This window comes from Serinus canaria, chromosome 1, assembly GCF_022539315.1.
Source record: "Serinus canaria isolate serCan28SL12 chromosome 1, serCan2020, whole genome shotgun sequence".
Classification (NCBI taxonomy): Eukaryota; Metazoa; Chordata; class Aves; order Passeriformes; family Fringillidae; genus Serinus; species Serinus canaria.
In genome coordinates this window covers 95,957,950-95,978,508 of record NC_066313.1, presented here as the reverse complement: position 1 = coordinate 95,978,508, position 20,559 = coordinate 95,957,950, and the positions used below count along the sequence as shown (strand labels likewise).

The 20,559-nt window shown below is 39.1% G+C and overlaps 1 protein-coding gene across 1 annotated transcript in view; it reads right to left on the bottom strand.

The window, feature by feature from the left end:
* Window positions 1-20,559, bottom strand: part of FRMPD4 (FERM and PDZ domain containing 4) — a 295,852-nt gene that overhangs the window by 103,776 nt on the left and 171,517 nt on the right. Inside the window, exon 2 of the mRNA XM_009089651.4 lies at window positions 5,745-5,861. Coding sequence (XP_009087899.3) covers window positions 5,745-5,861 — 117 coding nt within the window. The remainder of the gene's footprint in view (window positions 1-5,744; window positions 5,862-20,559) is intronic.

Below are 20,559 nucleotides of genomic sequence, written 5' to 3'. Positions count from 1 at the left end.
TATATCCTTACAGTTTTAGCACAGGGAATAAGTCTGGGATCCTTGGCTCCTGCTGTGTCTCGGAGTGTCCCACCTGGCTGGGCCATAGGGCCCTGTGCCCTTTGTCATGCTGGGGCTGGCAGTTCACAGCCTGTAGTGCCAGCTCCCACCCCACAGAGCTCAGCCTGCAGCTCCCACTGCAGCTGCACACCGAGCTACCTGCACGGAGTGTATTACTCAACAGAACCTCACACCACTGGCCTCACCCACTGATCCAGCCTGTCCAGATCCCTCTGCAGAGTCTTCCAACCCTCCAGCAGATCAACACTCCCTCCCCACTTAGTGTTGTCTGTGAACACAGTGAGGGTGCCCTTGATCCCTTCATCCCAATCATCAGTAAAGGTATTGAACAGGACTGGTCCAGTACTGAGCTCTGAGGAACGCCACCAGAGACTGGCTTCCAACTGGATGGGATACCATCTACTACCCTTCTCTGGGCTCAGCCATTCAGCCAGTGTTTAATCCAGTCAAGAGAGCACCTGTCCAAGATGTGGGCTGCCAACTTTTCCATGAGAATGCCACGGGAGACAATATCAAAGACTTTGCTGAAGTCCAAGTAGCCTACATCCTCAGAGTTTCCCACATCCACAGGGTGGGTCACTTAGTCATTTCAACTGCCCTAGCAACCACGTCACATTAACATAAATATAATTCAGAAAGACTTTTGACAGGTAGTACTCTCCCAGTTCTGCTGTGTGCTCTGGAGACTGACCCGTGGGTTCAAGCCAAGCAGTGATAATGCTGCAGGCTTTGATCTCTGGGTGTGCTTCCTTTAATTTCTTGTCTGGGATCCCAACTGTTTGCTGAGTTTGTTCCAGACTGGAGCACAGAAGCAAGCTAATAAGCACAAAGTACAGATGGTCAAGGGTCCTTGGAGTCAAACAGGGAGCAAGCCAAAGTGGAAGCACAGACAGACCCCCATCATCCTCTCCCAGGCAATAGCAAGAATAAGTAAACACAATCAATAAAAATAATAAAGCAAAATAAAATAAACACAACCAATTGCACTTCTTGCAAACAAGGATATGGCAGTAAACTGACCTAACAGACCCCTCTGTCTTGAGAATCTAAGTGGAACCAGTGGAACCAGCGTTACTTTAAGTTCACATGAGGAGAGCTACACTTCCTTTCAGCTAATTTTATTTCTCATTCTCTGGTCTTTATTTGAATGACAGAAACCAGATCCATGAAAATACCAAAGTATCTCATTCCTTAGGAATTAAACAGCAATAGGATGCCTTCAAAAGGTGTGACTTTTGAAGCCAGTGAATGTTGCCTCCACTTGCACCTTAAAGTGGAGTTGCAGGGCAGCTTAAGACAATACAACTCTGTTGCAACCCTATTCTCAAACCATTCAGATATTTCAGTGTGGCAGCAATGCTCATCACCTGGTAATATCCATGGTCTGAGCAGGAGGCTGGACAGGCTGACCTTCAGAGGATTCTTCCATGCTAAACCATTCTGCAACTTCATCAGACCATGGAAAAGAGTGGCTTAGAGCAAAACCAACATAAAATTTATTGCTTTGTCCATAAGATTGACTTTTTATTAGCTTTTGCCTGTTTATTTCCCTCTATCAACTTCCCTCTAGATCTGACAAGCAGAAAAATTTCTAGAAAGGAAAGGACAAAAATGTACAGGCCCAAAAATCAGCAAGTTCACAGCAGTGGCAAAAATAAGGACCTAAAATTGCCGTGAGTCTTAATCTTTTGTATACAAAATGAGCCAAAACCTTCTGCTCCTTCTGCTCTCTGGAATACTATACTCACACAAAACCATTTTTAATAAGTGTCATGCTTTTATTCAAATTAACATTACAGAATTTCTCATAATCATATACTGCACAGCATATATAATAGATGCAAATAAAACACTTAGGACTTTAAAGTGGTTAAATATACCATATTCAAATTATTTCATAATATAAGTCCAGTTTAATACAGCTTGTGGAGTACAGAAACATGCTGGGAGAATACTAGATGATTGCCATCCTCCCCTACTGAAATTTATTACTTATATCATAACGCTATTTCAAGTAAAAGGGGTAAGTTAAAAGGGAATGGGTGAAGTTCTGAAACTTTTATGTACCATGGCCTAAACTTAAGAAAAAATATTTTAGAGGTTTGCAGAATGACCCTGGTTGTGCCATCTGTACAGAAGAGATAATGAATTGATAGCAACATCTGAAAATATTTTGATAAAAGATTCTTCTCACACTTCTACAAAAGCACTGCCTGGTGATGGAAGCTGCCCCTGATTAGCTCATGTCATAAGGGCTTTCAGAGATTTGAAAGAAATCAAATTTGCTTCAGCAGAAAGAATAAACATCTCTTCCCATTCATGCCTTAAAGCATTTGTACCAACACTATATAATTACATTTCATTTCACCAGAAGATTCTCCTGGATTCTCTGTTCTTCCCACAATTTCAAAATTACAATATGTCTGCTTGCAGTTGAATGGATATGTGCATATGGCACAAAGTAAATTATTTAATTAAAAAGCAGTTGATGTCACTATGAATTATGGTGTTTGCTTGTACAGAATTCACACATACATTTCATGGTGATAATACCTGGTTTATACATCTTTAATCGAAACCAAGCAAAGTATTTGAATTGCTTTTTCTCCTTCAGTGCAATGCAATTTGTTAATCTGCACGGCTATAAAAAGCCTTAGAGACAATAAAAATGCTATCTCACTGATCTCTCTCCTGTCTTTATTGGCATAACAGTCAACAATCATCTCACTGTAGCATTCCTAAAATCTACATGTGAAAATTAAGGAAATAGAATTAAATCCTGTTTTAATTTATATAGTCTCATGTAGTATTTGTAAAAGCAGTTCTTCTGAAAGCCAGAGAGAGCTTTGCCAAATAACAGTCACTGTAAGGACAAATACTATGTACGCCTCCACACAGGAATCACTGGCAAGTCACTGGCTCTGTTTGTTCTTTGATCATCCTTCTAAAACCAAGATATATGTAATGGAACTACCCAGTCACACTGTAGTAGCCACCTGGGCTGATGTTCCCTAGCAAGGGTGGATGGCTGGTAGCAGTACATGGCTCTAAATGGTTTCCTGATTTCATTCTGTTTCCAGAAGTACTGGCTTTTAATGCATTCCTTACATCATTTCATGTAAGATGCACTACTACTCTGAAAACACATCTGTGCACATTCTACAGGCAATGCTGTTGCTGTGAAGCATTTGATGTGTGAATATGTCCTGTAGGAATATGGACAACAAACCACGCAGTGTGTAGGTATGTAGCACTGTTCACCTTACACCTGAAACTGCTCAGAGATTCCAGTGGGTTGGAAAGTCTGGCACAAAACATCAAAGGCTTCCACAGATCCGTTTCCACAGAGGCCTCATGCCCTTTACCTCTCAGAGCAGACTATTTTTCTCCTCATAGTCTGCTCTCCAGATGCAGAGAAAAATGGAAGGAAGACCAGAGCCCAAAAGAGAATGAAAAACAAGCACCTTGTTAGAGCATGAGAAAAAAACCTGCAACAACACCCTAACCACAAAACAACCACAGGCCTCATATTACCTAAGGTATAATTTGGCTTTCCCTGTTATGGATTTTTCTTTCTTAGATGCAGTTTTCTCAATTTAAGAGAGGGATGTGGCACTTTAAGATCCTAAAAGCCATTAAAAAAATAAACAAAATAATCATTAGCTACAGAGGAGTAGTAAACATTCCCACATTGCAAAATTAATGAGTACTAAGGCACTGCTTTTCGTTAGCTAAAGCTGTTGACAGCTATACAACAAGTGCAGCATCCCATTATGTGACCAGTGAGAAAAGAGGCGCAATCAAATGTAGCACCTCTCCTCATAATCAGGATATTAATCCTTCAAATCAATCTCATTCACACAGACAAAAACATGCCAACAGCCTGCATAAAATAAGAATGAGATGTGCAGGTATCTTCACTAACTTGAGTAACAGAAACAAGAGTCTCACATCTGCACAGTACTTTGGAGGCTCACCTACACTTCTTGAAAAGCCTAATTAACTCAGGCAGAAAACCTATGCTAATTCAGTTATATTGTGCCTGGCATTCAGCTTCCTACTGCCCATCTTTCAGACATCCGAAGCATGACAAACACTTGTGGAAGCAAGAAAACAACATTTCAAAGTCAGCTTCTGAGCCCTCATTAACCCAGAAAATTTGTTCCAATTTGGACAGGTCTGAAATTGCTCTAAATCTTGAAAGCCTTCAGGTCACCAGGCTGCTACAAATCTTGCTTTGGCTCCGAAAGCAAATGCCTCCTAGGAAGCCAAGGCATACCCCGTGGGCAAAAGGGCTAGGGAAGTAAAGCACAGTTACAGGGATCTTCAGCCTTATGCTTTAGAATTTATTTTTTTGCAGTTGAAAGATCTTGAGAGAATTAAAGACTTTAAAAAATATGTTTGATCCTTCTACTCAGTGTTAAAAAAATTCTAATTCTCATCCACGACTTTTTCAAGCACCTGCAAGTTTCTAAATAGGTTGATAAAGACAAAAATTAAATAACAATTTAAAAAGCCAAAACTTTACAAAAACAGATCAAAATGCTAACCTTAAAAATGAAATGTAAGATAAAGAAAAGAATGCTAAGCAGCTAATGGTTTTGCTAACCCTACCATCACCCCTTTTTAGACAAGAAGTTCCAAAGCCACCTAAGAGTACATTTGCTAGAACAGCAAAATGTGTTTTATCCAAGGCACCTCCTCAGTGACTTAAAAAAATAATTATGCACAGCTTACGACGGGAAAAGAAAAGCCAATTATGTTTACAATTATACCATACATATTGATATTTATTTTTTAAACCAGAGCTGAAAGCTATGGGAAAGCTCAGAATTAGTATATTTACTATACAGGATCCAAACACACACTTTCTTATTACCAGTATAACAAATATATTAAATAAAACAAAAAACCTCACATTGATGCCTTGGAGTGGCTCCCTAAAACAGAGGCTAGACAAAAGTAAGAGCATAAAAGCAGGTCTTCATTAAAGGCCTTCAACAGGTGCATCTTGGGCAGTCAAAAGCCTCCAGGAGGCTTTACCCAAGATGGACAACAGTCACAAGTTAAAAGTTTGGTCTGTTTCTATAAAGGGATTAATCCTCCAATTACCATTTCAGGTAATGAAGTCATTTACTTCAAGTTGGACCCCCTCTTCACTGTTGTTTACATCTCTCTGGGCCTGAGACAATAAGGTGTCCTTGAGTTTCAGGCCCAGAGAGGAATTGCTTTGTCTGAATAAAACAGGAGAACAGTAGCTGACAGACTGTGGAGTTTTAGAGTCACACAACTAAAGCAGTACAGGATCTGAAAAACATAAAAGCTAAATCCTAAGGCATCAACATGGAGGAGAGTTGGAAGTCTCAGTCAGAACTGACCTTCTGCCTCATTCTTTAAACACAGCATTTTTATTTTTATTCATCTTTTGTTAATGACCTTACTTGTAATTCTCAAAGAATTACTACAGGTCCTTACATTATCAACATTCTCTTGAGCAAATGAAGTAACCAAGTACCAAAGCAAAGAGCAGAAAGCAGAGTCTGAGCTACCTCTGTGCCATAAATCAAAGCAGTGGACATTGACCGTGTTGGGCTGAAGCAGGAATTGGGATTCCAGGGGGATACAGTTGGGAGCAGGGCTGCAGTGCTGTGCCCCACACTGCACAGCTCATGCTGCCCACTGACCTGATGAAGTAGTCTCTTCCATCTCTGTTAGCCGTCATCTCCCATCCATAAGGTGTCCCCTGGTTCAAGCTCCAGGTCCCTGAAGGGTGAGGCCAGCCTGAAGATTTATTCCTGTGGCTGCAATTGTGGAAAATGAGGAGGGGAAAAGAGAGGGAAAAAAAAAGTTATTTCTCTCTTGTACTTCATATGATTCACTTGACATCCAAGTACTTTCATAGCTGTGAAATACAGAGTGAAAACCCAGGCAAGGGAGCAGAGGTGAGCAGATCTATTTACATTTATGACATTCTTTCAGTCAGGAGAAAGATACGCTGTCATTTCTAACAGTCTGAGTTCAACCCTTTGGTTGGTGAATTTGTCATTCTCCCTCATTCCCACACACACAGTGCTAATTTTCAGTCTTTTTTAATAAAAGGAACAGGAAGCATTTTCATTCATCACCATTCCTTGTTCAAATGCCAGCTCTCAGCTCAGTTTTAGGGAAAAAAACAAAATCAAACCAAACCACCCACGACATCACTGCAGATCACACACACAGGGCAACACCTGGCAGGAGAAGGAGCATCGACCTTCTCTCTGTTAGGAAACCATTTTATTGCTTCTTGTGCTGGAATGAGGGAAGGCCATGACACTGCTACACAACATGCTAAATTGACTGAATATGTGAATCTCGTTGCACTTGATCATTATCCATTAAGCTCTCCCACCAAATAACCTTTAAAATGCTGCAGCATCTCTGAGCCCACACAGTTATATCCCACTGCTCCAGCACTCTCTGCTACTATTCCTGCTCCCAAAAAGGGCCCAGCAGCACTCCCAAGTGACAGTGTTTCCCCAGTAATCTGAAATGTTTTGTGAGGTACTGACTCCACACAAAAAACGATTCAGCTAGCAAGGATCCACCATAGTTTCCCACAGGAATACCCAACGTTTGCACACACGCTTTTCCACTCACTTGCAGGGATTAAGCTAGACATTACTGCACGTTTCCACTTTCTCCTGTGGAACTAAGAGGTTCAGAGGACAACAAACAAGTCTTTTACCAAAATTAGTCAAGCCATCCATGTCTATGTACAATCTGAAAAAGGGAAAGAGCAGGAAGAAGAGGCAGGGTAACCAAAAAAGCTAAATGCCAGCTAAGGGTATGTGACAGACAGGCAAATAGGAATGAGCACCCGACACCAAATACAATCAAATTTTGGCACGAAAACCAAAACCCTACAAAATAAGAGCATTATTGGAATTAGTTGTCTTCCCCATTTCTGTCTTTTCTCCACCCATCAAATATATTACAGCTTAGTTTTATGTGCTAGATTTATTTAAATTCAAATCGTAGCAAGGAATTTACTACCTCTTGCCACAGATAGAGACATAAGAATTATTTTCTTTAGAAAAGCAGAGCACAATGTAACCTGACAAACTCTCCTGAAGGAACAGAATTGGTCTCCACAGACAACTCAACAAGTGATTATAAATTGCTAAATTCAATGAAGTTGTGCATAGCTAATCTTTCCCAAAGGAGGGATGTATCATTAAAAACAAACTAGCTGCTCAACCCTCCCCCTTCATTTCAAGGATTAATCACAATTGAGAAAAAATATGGTGCTTCAAAACACAATTTACATGTAAAGTAGAGCATTACAATGGAATGCTAGGTATCATTTGGTTTATCAATTACATTAAGTACTCTATTTTCAAGGAGTAGAAAAACATTTCTGTTACGATATTCAAACACTGGTATTTGCCATAAGGCATGGCTTAAATCTTATATTGAAAATGCTAGAACACTTAAAAATAAGTTCTTCAAGGCTAATCAAACACATAAATGTCAGATATGCTACACTATCCCAGATAAATGCAACTAGTCCATTTCTGATCCAAGGAATTGATTAGAAAACAGTCGTACAAGGAACAAATCCAATACGCTTTCAACACTCTCTCATGCAGTTTCTTGTCAAGCTGAGCATAAAAATTCCTTTTTCTTCATATGCCTGAGAGACAAAGAAAGGGTCCCTCCCCTCTTTTAGACAGGAGCCACTCTACAATGTGAGAATGTCAGCTTAACTACATCCTCAGACTTCAAATAACACTTCAGAGTATTTGGAATCATAACCACTGCAGTTAAATACACAGGAACGTAACCTTTTTTATCAAGACCGTATAAATGGATACCCATCCATTTAACAGTTTTCATTTTAATTACATGTGTTTCACAAACCCTGTGCTATAATTTCACCATCTGTTAAATGGATACAGTGACATTTAAATTCCCAAGTAAAGTACATCAAACTATCAGATAATTTGTAGGAGCATAGGACAGTGATGATGATCAATATTGTAACTCTCTGCATTCAAATTAAGGGCCCATCTTTGTAAAGATTATAGTATTAGTGAATTTTAAGGTGCATCTAATTCCCTTGAAAGCTTTCTTTGAGCCCTTAAAACATTAATGGTGTCAGAACCATATCATATATGACAGGTAATAACTGTCCTACTTAACTATAAATATGTCTACATCTGATCTACTCCTCCAGACTTTCATAAAATCAGTGGGATACAAATTAGCACTTGAGACACTGTATGCACCTACATTAGATGCAAATTCACAGTGGCTCCACAGGGAAAAAAGACATAATTTTTCCTGTAGCTCTTGTACAATTCAATAATAAACACTCACATGATAACAATAAAGCAAGGTTTTCACTCTCAGAGGTGACTAGGATTCTCAGCTGCCTGAACAGTCTGAAAAAATGAGCAAGTGAACTGCATTTTTTTCTACACCTCCCTTCACTTGTTGAATATAATTCTGCTTGTCTGCAAGAATTCTCTTCAGTGGCCACCATGAAGGGCAAAAGATGGCAAAGAGGAGATAAATGCCAGGAATGATAAACAAGTCAGGCATTTCGCTTGGGGGAAGAACAAAGTCATCTTGGTAATCTTTAAGTCAAGAGGATGCCTTAGTGGTGAGGGAAAACATCAGGCCCTGGGAGTTCCCAGTCCAAATCCTACCTCCATGCTGGTGATCTTGGATAAATCCCTCAGCCCACTGATCACCATTTGCCATTTCCTTCCTGCCCAGGCAAAGGAGGAGCACACTAAGACTGCCTAGATTTATAGCACTTACAAAGACCAAAAAGACAAAGAAAATGCACCTTGTACTTCATCAAGCCTGGCTGCAGAGGCAGCACTGGCACTGCTGTTACTCACTGCCTGCTGTCCATCCCTGCTTGCTCATGGCAGTGGAGAGCCCGGCTGCTGGACAGCCTTTAGGAGCACAGCTCTTGGGTGTCAGACTTCACTGTGAAAGCTAGGCCTGCACCATGCCAGCAGAGGTCTGAAAACAAGGCAGATTGGCTAGAATATCCCCTCAACTTGATTTTGACATTCCTACTGCAGAAATATAAAACCTGATCTCTCCGAATTGCTTGGCAGTAACAATCAGTTCATTAAATCTCCGAAGTGGTGATTTTTGAAGTGGTGTGTAAGGAATCAATGTGTCCTGTGGAGAGACATTCTGATTGATAATGTACTAGCTCTGCCACAGCAAACATCTTCAGGTCAGCCTTTTTTCTGCCCTGTGCTTGAGTAATGATCTGAAACATGAGATCATATGTAAAGTCTCCTGCACTGTACCAGTGATATGTTCTTTATGTGATATGCAGAACATACTCAGCATAAACCATGCCTTAAGAAGAACTGCAAATCTGTAGTATGATCCATTTCTTTTTTAAAGATCAAAACTAGAACAGTTTGAATTTTTAAAGAATGCTATTAAAGCCTAATGTCCAGAGCAGTTCAGATAGTGTTAATAATGAACACAGAAAGCAACACCATTTCTTCTCTCAAACATGGAAAAAATAAATGTTTAAATAGGTTGAAAATTCAATTTTAAAAAATAGTATCTACAGAAAATAAGTATGTAATATTGCCCCAAACTGGTTTTTTAACCAGCAATTGGAGATTCCTCTCAATAGGTCTTTGCTATAGAAATCTTGACAGACTTTTTAACTGTGCCGCCTCTATAGCCCAAGCCTGTAAATTCTGTTATAAATATAGTTATTCCCTGAACTAGTGGAAATTAAGCTCTCAGGCTGTAATTTTAAAACAGCATAAACTGGCACTGACACAAAAGCATTCCCATTTTCCCAGCATCTCCTGCTTCACATCACAGTTGCTCCTGTGCCAAGGAAAGTAAACTGGTTCACCTTAAAATTAGCAGCTATTTTTTTTCCATTCAGGTTAATCTCTGCTTACTTCATGGCTTCACAGATGGTCATATGGCAGAGAAAATAAATGGTAGAACTGCATTCTTCAGAGAGTTCTTAGGTAAAACACTATGTTAAATGGAATATCCCAATTGTATTTAGCATATTTAATCTCTAATGGGGCACAACACTCAGGACACAGTTGGGGCATGTCTTCCAAAATGTTCCCATCAAAGCAGCTCCTCTTGAAAACTCCCTTCAACACAACTACAAAAAAAAAACCCCTTTGCTTTTTTTCCCTCTACCTTATTTTCTCCCAGTGTTGCCTTTAGTTAATATCTGTTAGCTCACAGCACAGGCTATCAAAAACTGAAATTATCCATAGAGTTTCTGACAAAAATCTTCATAATTGTTTAAAACCTCTGTATGTGGAACTATATGGAGGCCTATCATTTTCCTAAATATAAATAATTAGAAATATTAATATTCTATGTATACTTTCTCTTTAGGTATTAGTAACTTTTTAAGCATCTACCTTGCATTTCCTCAGTTGGATTAAAATTGTGGAAGGATAATATTCTAATGTTGTTTTATAGCAAGCCCCTGAACTGCTGCAACTGTGGTGGATGGCTGAAATGACAGAATGCTTATTATGGGGATTCACATTATAATGTCGTGTTTACCATTTGGATATTCAATGTCCTGGAATCATCTTGTCCAACATCTTGATGTTTCTCATAGTACTTCCTCATGCACAGGAATTATTTTTTCCGAAAAGCACTGCCTGCAGGGGCAACAGTGACTCACACAAGGCTGACCACATAGCACAAGCAATTCAGTGCTGAAAATGGAGTAACAGTGTCGATACGCTGGCTTCCTTTACGTATATTAATATTTACATGAAGAAAAAACTTCCAAATTTCGAGTTCTGCCACTCAGCCTGGCTTCACTTCAACTCTCCATTGGTACAAAAGCCAGTTCTCTGCTTCCCACATACCAGTACACAGGTCAGTCCCTCTCCCACCCATCATAAAAGAAAGACATCCTGAACAAAAGCCACATTGCACCCCCAGAGTTGCTTATGAAGGACACACAGCTCCACAGCACAGAGGCAGTTCTAGCCACAACAGTCCCAAGGAGGTTCTGAGAGGAACGCCAGAGATAAAATATTTTGTATTATTCATTTTTAAAAAGTAAGAATACCACACCTGAAGTATCTGCAGGGCACGTCTATCTGCAAATAGGAAACATTATTGTGGCACAAGTGGAGTTCAGTAACCATCTCTCTATGATATTTCATCTTCCACTGCCTCAGGAATGAAACCCTTCTTTCTCAATCCAGTTCTCACCCTCTCCTGTCCCAGAAGACTACTGCAATACTTTTACTTCTATCGTACCACTTTAACTTGAAAAAATGAGAAATGAAAGTTTTAAGGAATCTGTAGAGATACTATCAAAATCAATCATCATACCCTGCTATTGAAACTCTCCTGAGGGGCACACAGACATGATGGACAATAGTTTCTGGATACAAGATCAAGGACACTGAAAGACTTCTTGTCCTTGTAGAGAGGAGTCCTATAAACCCCCAGAGAAGTAGTCCTGCCAGAAACTCAAAAGAAGAAAATTAACTGGCCCAGACACCTTCTGCTGTAGTAAAAAACTTAATTCATACTGAGTCTCTTATTACTAAATCACTTCAGTACAGAAGGGAACCCTAATGACTTCAAATCTCCTTCATCTTCTACAACCCACACGCTTTCAAATCTTTTGACGGGTAAGAAAGCAGAAGGGTTTTAGTCCTCATCTAAATGTGTTCTATTTTTGAACTTTTGTGTGTCAGTTAAAAGAAATTTGATGAGTATCATCCCACAAATGGGTTTAGAGTTTCAAGCTTGTTATTAACCAATCACCAAAGGTAGAATTTTTGTCCAAGACTGCTTTTCTTATTTGATCATAAGAACAAAATGCTAGAAGAGTATTTTTGCCCTTTGACTCCTGCCATTCTCAATAATTTTGCAACACAGCCATGCTCTGGTCAAAGGTAGAATAAGACTACTGTATTCTTCACACTTGCCTGAAATTTTCTCCCTGCATCATGCATCATCAGGAAAATGCAAATGCTATTCAAAAAATAAAGGCATTCACCTTTGTTGTACCTTGTGTTAGTTTTTTCTATTTTCCTAGTAAGGTCTATGAATAAAGCCAGTTTGCCTTGCACCAGTTGCTCAGAAATTGTCTCCAGCTCAATGTTTTTCTTTCTTAAGCATTAACTACTTTTCTAACACTGTCTGAAGCAAAAAAATTCCAAACTTTTTTTCTCCTGTTCCCACTTTCCACCACAGATGCTCTGAATTATTCACAGTTTCACCAAGTACCACTCCTTCTTACTCCAAACAGTCAAGGATGCTAAAGGCTTCACTCGACCTTTAAATCCTTTGGGGGACCAGAGGAAACCTCAAGTACAACTCAAAAATTTATATTGAACTCCTCTATGGCAATTCACAATTGCAAAGAAGCTACATTTCTAGAAAACCCCATCAGACTGTTTTTGTCATAGATTTCATTAGCTTCTATCTCCTCAGTGCCTAAAACAGATTTTTTCTAAATGGCAGCCTATGCCTAGATTGAGAACAGAAGACACTCCAATGAATTATGAATTCCTCCTCCAGAAGTCACTGCTCCTGCTGCCAGTCATGAGACAACAAGGGTCCATGCTGTGTAGCTGATCTGAAAGGTAAGGGCTCCAATCCCTTTTACCAGGGATTCCATGGCTGCCATGGAGAACACTCCGTGTCAGCTCTCCTGCCACACAAGCAGAAATACAGCAGCAGGTGCCCATCACTTCATCATGGAAAAAACAGGGCAGTTCCACATGGCCAGAAAAGTCTGTTTGTGGACTTTGTGAGCCACTGACAGGTTCCAAACACTTCAGCATCAATTCCAGACTCCTGTCTGTATAGCAGGCAGTACAGAACGATGAAGAACAAAACCACTGGCTTTTCAAAATGTGCACTGTACCTATTACACACCTCACTGTACACAGAATGGCTCCTCTCAGTCTGAAACTACAACAACATGAAGTTACCTCCAAACAAGCTTTGTTCTAAGGATCTATGTGTAGAACATTTTTCACCAAGTATCTTCCAAAATTTTATTTTTGCTTTCCTCTCTCTTTAACTGGTATGTGCAAAGACACAAGTAAGCAAACAGCACAGAGAAGTACCTACGGAACATGTTTGTTTCAGTTAGATAGAAAGCTCCTCAGAATTGAGTGTTGGCTGCTCAAAGAGCCACTGTTGTCCTCTGTGGACCCATAACTACCAAAGGTACAGGCAGAACATAGGGACAAGGTATGAAACAAAGCTTGTGAGGCAGTGCTGGACTGTTCCAGGCACTAACAACCTCCACATACCTTGGAAAAGGGACAAGGCAAAGGTCTTGTCATTCCTTGAGGTACCTTTCCTGCCCCAGAATGCTTCCTTTCTTGTCTCTGGTTCCACAAAAAGTTAAAAAGTCTTTATCACTGACAGAGCTGTTTCTTGCACTGCCCAATTCTGCGTAAGCCGAGTTTTTCCTTTCAGCAAAAAAATGTGCACATACTCTGATTCTCCACAGTCATGGCTGCCCAGTTAATGCACTTTCATGTCTGTTGTTTGTTTTGTTCTGGGTTTTATTTGGTTGGTTGGTTTTGTGGGCTTTTTTAAAATATCTGATACAGGTCACATTTTTCATGTCTTGCCTGTCTCTTCTTGCTCTATGTTTTACATCCATTATTATTAAAGACATTGCCCCATTTCATAGAAAACAAAAGTAAGTCTCCATTATATTTTCTTTTAGACTGCCAGGACTTTTCATTTAAAGCACACTGACCCCATTAGAGATCCAAGACCTGAAGGAATTACTTTCACCTCCAGAATTTTGTGTTGTTAAAGCCAGAAATTACCCAAAGCAGCAAGTAATGGTTGGGACCTGGATGCCTGTGAAAGGCTCTTTGACATTCTGTTCCATAGGATGCTTTAGCTTCATGCACTAGAAAGGGAAAGTCTCTAAAAGCTGATATGTGAGAGATGTTTTTATCTGTTTTAATGGTGATTTTGACCTTAGGCTTTCTCAGGCCTACTCAGTATTTCAGGAGGAAAAAAAAAAAGTTCAACAAAACAAACTAATGAAAGCATATGAAGCATATTTGTCTCTTTCTCATTTAGTAAATGAAGTACCGATATTTATTTCTAAATCTTCTGAAAAACCTTTTTAATTTCTTTTTCCTCCCTCAACCTAGCACATGCAGGAAATCTCACAATATGATATGCAGCATACCCCCAGACCAGGCACCAAATTAACTACTCATAAAATGCGATCCCTGACAAAATCACAACTATTATCAGATGCTGAATTTTTTCTCACATGTGATTTTTAGGGTTTTTTTTTTCTTGCTTTAAGATGTCGTTACCTCTGCTCTCAATGAACATTTGTCCTCTTACCAGTTTTGCAGTAACGTGCAGCCATGACTCACTGCTGTGTTTCAGGTAGAAGTGCAGAAATTTTGCCATTTCTGCCTTATTAAAAAAATGTCCCATAAAGCCTCTGACAGAAATGCAGTCTAGCTCATTGACTGCATTGCTACTACTAATGAGAGTTTATGGTAGTAGAGAGGAGAGCATTGCAAACACAATGCTGTAAAGTGGCATAATATTTTAAATAAAAATAACAGTATTGCATATCATTTCTTATCACCTCTTACACAACTGTCCATTTTATGCCATAAAAATTTGAGGTGTATATAGTTATTAAAATTCAATTATGCACACAGCATTTGGAAAAGCTAAAGGGAATCTCATTTTTCTGCATAATAAATTTTGAATTTTCTTCAATACTTTTATATGAATACAATCTGCCTGCTGTGAGCAAAATGGACAATCATACACTAGAAAAAGCAGCTCAGAAAAATTTTAAGCACTTCTTGGTAAATTATTTCTATTTCTGTAAAGATATCACCCATGTTTCAGGCCTGTGGTTACCTGGAAATTCTTCATGGCATACTGTTGCTGGAAGGTGACATTTTAGTCAGCAGGAGAGTGACCTTGCATTAGAAGCATGAAGTAAATTGCCAAAAAGGAAACAAAGCTGCTTTTTAAACCTGGATTAAAGCCTAACTTCCTATTGCTTGGTTTTGGTAGGAGCTCTTTCTACATCTCAAGATGAGCTCCATCAGCAAAATAGTAAAACAAAAGATCTGGCGGGATCTTAATTAAGAGAAGAGTATTGCAGAGAAAAGAGAGGAGTGAGAACACCCTCATATTTACCAGTTCTTCAGATTTCTACTATGACTTAACCTCTCCCCTTTCAATTTCTTGGGAGATAAAATGAAATGGTCAATAAATTAAATAAAAGTAGCCTATCTTAAATATATTTTGTAAATTAAATTAAACCAGTGCTATCCTCTTAATTTTGGAGGTGAAAGAAAAGTATCTTTTAAATATTTTCCCTACACAGAAATCCAGTAATAATAAGCATCACTGCACATTGATTATAGAAGAAGTTCTGAGAGCTAAAGGGTCATCTCCTTACAAAACACATTTGATGCCCTTCAAATGAGATGCAGCCACTGACCACTGGCTGAGTTTGCTTTCCATAAGCAGCATTTCCCATTCAAAAATCTTAACTACTAAATTAATCAGTCTGCTACGCTTAAATCTAATTTCAAATACTATCTACAAGAACATGATTGTAGTTCAAGGGGGGTTTTTTTCCAATTTGTAGATTAAAAATACCCCAAAAGCTCAATATTTTACTTGCCTTTTAACCAAAATTCCAAAATTTGGAATATATTATAAAATAGCCATCCTGCTATCAAACAGATAACAACACTACACATTTTTCTATACTTCACTTCCAGATAAAACTTATAAAGAACTTCAGAAAAAAGTCAGATAAATCATGTGCTAAGCAATTTTCTTATATTCTCAAAAACATATGCAGAAAACCTGTGTTTCTACTGCTATCATGCTACAAGGCTGGGATTTTTAAATTCTTTTCTTTGAGTTCCTTTGTATTTTTCCATAGAGAAAATTATGGTTTTTATGGCAACATACTGAGAAACATTGTAAGTAAAGGACATGTTATGTAGTAGTCAGACATTTTCACCAGTGGTAAGAAGCCTGCATCCAGATAGGAGGTTATTTAAAGCACTCTAAACAACACAAAAATCTGAAGCAGTTTCATTCTTAGGAAATTACCAACACTTGGCACGTTCTGCTGCAGAATTATGTCACAAACCAAGGCATGTGTAAAACCCTAACAAATGAGAAAGAATAATTCAGAAGTGGGGTGTTAAAACTTTTTCCTTAGCCTCAGTGACTTCATGAAGTGTGAGCCAATAGAGTGAAACCAAAGTCTCATGTTTCAAATTTATTTTAGAACTTACATACTTAAGGGGAAGTGCACTACTTAACCTGCATCAACAGAAAATGAGGTGCCTTGAAAACTAACTAACATAACTTACTGAAGATCTGAAGCTGTGCAGATCTGATACAAAACTGGAGACAAATCATCTCAGAGCATTCGTCCCTTCAATGCACCCCAGGCCAAACCACAGGGGAGTTTAGAACAAGGTGGACAAAACATCCATGCATAAGTGACAGAGCCAGTTTCCCATGACAATTGATCTGGACATTTGCTCAGGAATTATTTTCAAAATATTTTTCCAGCATTCTCTGCTGCTTAACATACATGTCTTCCTGAAATTCCAAGGAAATGACTGCTTTCTACACAAGAAGCTACAAATGTGTAAAGCTTCAAAAGAAGGACAGGAGACAAAGGAAGAAATTTCCTGTATGCAAATGAAAAAAAAAAAGAAAACCAGAACCAAGGCAAACTTATATCTCTGACAAGAGTGCCCTCTATCCCAGAAAACTACAAGGAGCACCAGTAACATTAATTTTCTCTATCACCTTAGAATCACTTTTTACCCATTGCTCAGTTTACAGTACACTTGGTGAAGTCAGTGACTCCACCATTTCCTTTTGCATGATTAGCAGCAAGGCTTAGAGTTCAGCTGGAATGATGTTTCTAGAACCAGCTGTCCCAAACCATGCGGCTGTCTGCCATTCCCACGTTACACAATGACCAGCAAAAGCTCTTGCTGAGCTCTGAGGCAGCAGTGTCCATGCTCCAATAGCAGCCTACACACTTACACATGTCACAGAATCACAGGACTCTGTTTGGGAGGGACCTCACAAGGCCAGCTCCTCCAATTTCCCACTCAAAACAATTCAGCATAAAAAAATGTGAAAAATAGGTATTACACTAAGAAGTAAGTTGCCTGGAGTTATATACTTTATATGCCTATCCCATAATCTCTAAGCAAAAATCAGAAAAAGCAAAATTTGCTGATTCTATTCTTTCCTGTTTATTGGTCTATATCCTGTTCTTTCCCCATCAGTGTTTCCTAACCCAGTGATTTTTAAACAAAAAGTCTGGAAAGAAAAACCTGTAACACAAAAGGCATGTTTTTCCCTTATTTGATTTATGACCTGAAAAACATTCTGAAGGCAGACATTACTTTTACAACCAAAAGAGAAAATATAATTGTGAAATACTGCTGCAAAAAGCTCCTAAATACCAAGGCTCCAGCTATCTAAATCCCTAATATCTTATGATGTTAAGCCATCTAGGTAAACAGACTTATAAATTTCTTCTAATAGCAGGCTCTTAGAAATGAAATTACACATACACACAGGAAAAAAAAAAAAGACAAAACTATAACCTAAATCTTTCCTCCTCCAATTTTCACCAGTCCTTGGTTATATGCCGTGGTAGGAGTTTGGGTACATATGCTTGTGTATATTCTGGCAAGCTACAACTGCATTGCTACTGTGATAGCTACTAGAAAGTCCAAAAAAATCTCTCTCAGCTCTCTGCAAGTGATAGCTAATGAAAATGATACAGACAGAGGTACAGCAGGCTGAGCTAACCTACTTATAGCCACTGACAAGCAGCTTCCTTAAAGATCTTGGAGGAGAAAATGGAGCTTTCCCTACAGAAAGAAAACTAGAGGGACTTTGCAACTTACACAGTTTTAATGCTGTTCTCTGACACAAGGCTGTACTGCTTCTGGCTGTTTTCCTACAGCAACACAGATCAATCTGTTTGCAGGTTGTAACTCATGTTACTCCAATCAAGGAGTGCACCTACACACACATTTAGATGGAGTCCAGTTCTTTGATATGCATTCTCTAAATTTGCAGTTCTCAGAGTTTGCCATTAATTGCATTGCTAAGAGAAACGAAATTAGGCACCGTATCAATACAGGAAAATCTGAGTGAGAGCATACAGAAACACTAAAGTTTAACAGTCAATGCAATTCTGAAATGAACTTCTGTGTTTTCAGTGCAGAAACTGCTTGGAGTCACCCAGCCACACGTGGGTTTAATCCATTTAAGAGGTGATATATGCATTGTTCCACCTATTATTGTATTGTTTCCCAATAACTTCACAACATAGTCCATAAATTAGGTCCCCTCATACCAACAGGGAATGAAGGAGATATGCTCAACTGAACTGGCCCCAACATCAGCACCAGCTGTATCGTGTCAGGCTTTCATGAGACAGTCTCAGCACAACAGATATTCTGGAACTAGTGAGCTAAAGGTTTAAAAGTTATTCAATGAGTATATGTGATTCTCACAATAAAAAAAAATGTGTCATCTTCCTGAGTTGCAAGAAAGAAGACAGAAAAAGAAGAAAAATGGTAATTTGTGCATTCCCCTTCACTTTAAGGAATATGATGAATACAAAATGCGGGAAGATTTGGGAACAGGGAGTAAACAAAGTTGCTCTTCTCTTGCTGCCCTGTATGATACAGCAAAAGGTGGAGCCCTGACAGAAGAAGGATCAGAAGACCTATGTCAGACTATAAGAAGCCTTGGGTGCCCAAGGGAGGTTGCAGGAGTCCATTTTATCCAGGAAAGATAGAAAAACAATATAAAGAATGGATATTGATGGTCAGACCCCAAATGGCTTGAGCCCAGCTTCCTTGTCATGTCCCTTGAAGTGGGAAGCAGCAAAATTCAGGGAAGAAGTAACTGGCATTTAAAATGAATTTTTTTCCCAGCTGTGATTATTAAATGACTTAATCCCTTCTTTACAAAAGCCATTAGATAACAGATCATTCTTGCAATCTGTGCATTTTTGTCTTGCACAAACATATCTTACTTGAGACAGTGACTGCAGACAGAAGCAACTGAGAAAACTCTTCCCAAGTTTGGTTCGAGAGTCATACATTAACTTATACCCTTTTGCACTCCCTCCTCCAGCACTGCAAATTCATTTAGAAATAGATTCTTTCCTTGACTGGATAAAGTAAACCAATTCTGCCAGCCTAAAGTCTTGGCTGTGGTAAGATTAATGCAAAGGGACCTAGCATATCCTGAGCTCTCTGCTGCTTTAGCCACAGGAAAGCAATACTAGCAGAGTAGCCAGCCTCCAGGTTTCCAGTCAGCCAGCCACTTGCAGAGTTTCACACCCCAAGAAACAGTCCTGGAGGATGCCAGAGCCTACTTGGAAAGAGTACTAAGTGCAGCTGTTTCACTGCCTTTGCTAGCAAGCTTTACCCCAAGCAACAGGTCAGCAGGCTGATTTTATCACCCACCACTCCATTATACTTCACAGAGCTATTTTTATTTCCTCAGTGTATTAACTCTCCCACCCATTTTCTGAAGCACAGAGCCAGAACTTGACAGCTTAATTTCTGTAAAGACATTGGGAAATGCTACATGTGTTCATAAGGGCCTAGTTATTTATAAAGCTGGCAAAAAAAAAGTGCCCAGTGACAGGAGTTATTTACTGTCACATTATCTGTGATTCTGAAGCCCACCTGAACCTACAGATGCTCCAGTATCTTTAAAAACCTGACTGCAATGATTTACAATGATAAATCTAAGTTCAAAACAACCTAGGTTCAGGTTTTATAAACATGTTTTCAAGTTTATGTTAACTTGGGACTGTCTTAGGCATTACTGAAACAAATTAGTATGTCAACAAACACAGTATTGGTGGAATTAGTTAATTTTGTTTTAAAGGTCATATCTTAACACATTTTAATCTTCTATTTATCACCAACCCCAACAAAAGAATAAATTTAAATATGCCTAGGTTTTCGACATTAAAGTTGTTGTTCTAATTTTTAATTTAAATAAGAGGATTATACTTTGTTCCCAAACAAAAATATGCTGGGTTTGAAAATTCACTTTGGAGGACTTACACATGAGGACTATGGCTTCACAACACTATTACTGAAGAGAAACAGAAATTCTAATCCCACTTAAGGTGCCAAAACTCTTACTACTAACTTTAGTAGGGTCAGGTTTTCATTTCTGCACGTGATCAACAGCAAACACTAGTACCTAACTCTGGGGCTGCTGAACCCCACAGCACAACTGGTGGTCTTGTTGTCCCCAGCAGGCAGGTTCCTGCAGCTCGGGACAGGTGTGTCCTCACACAGCAGGCACTGGAGTGCAGCACATGCCCAGAAACATTCCTGTCCACATCAGCATCTCACCAACTCAAAATCAGCTCCACAGAACTGAGAGCACAAAGAAACAACACAG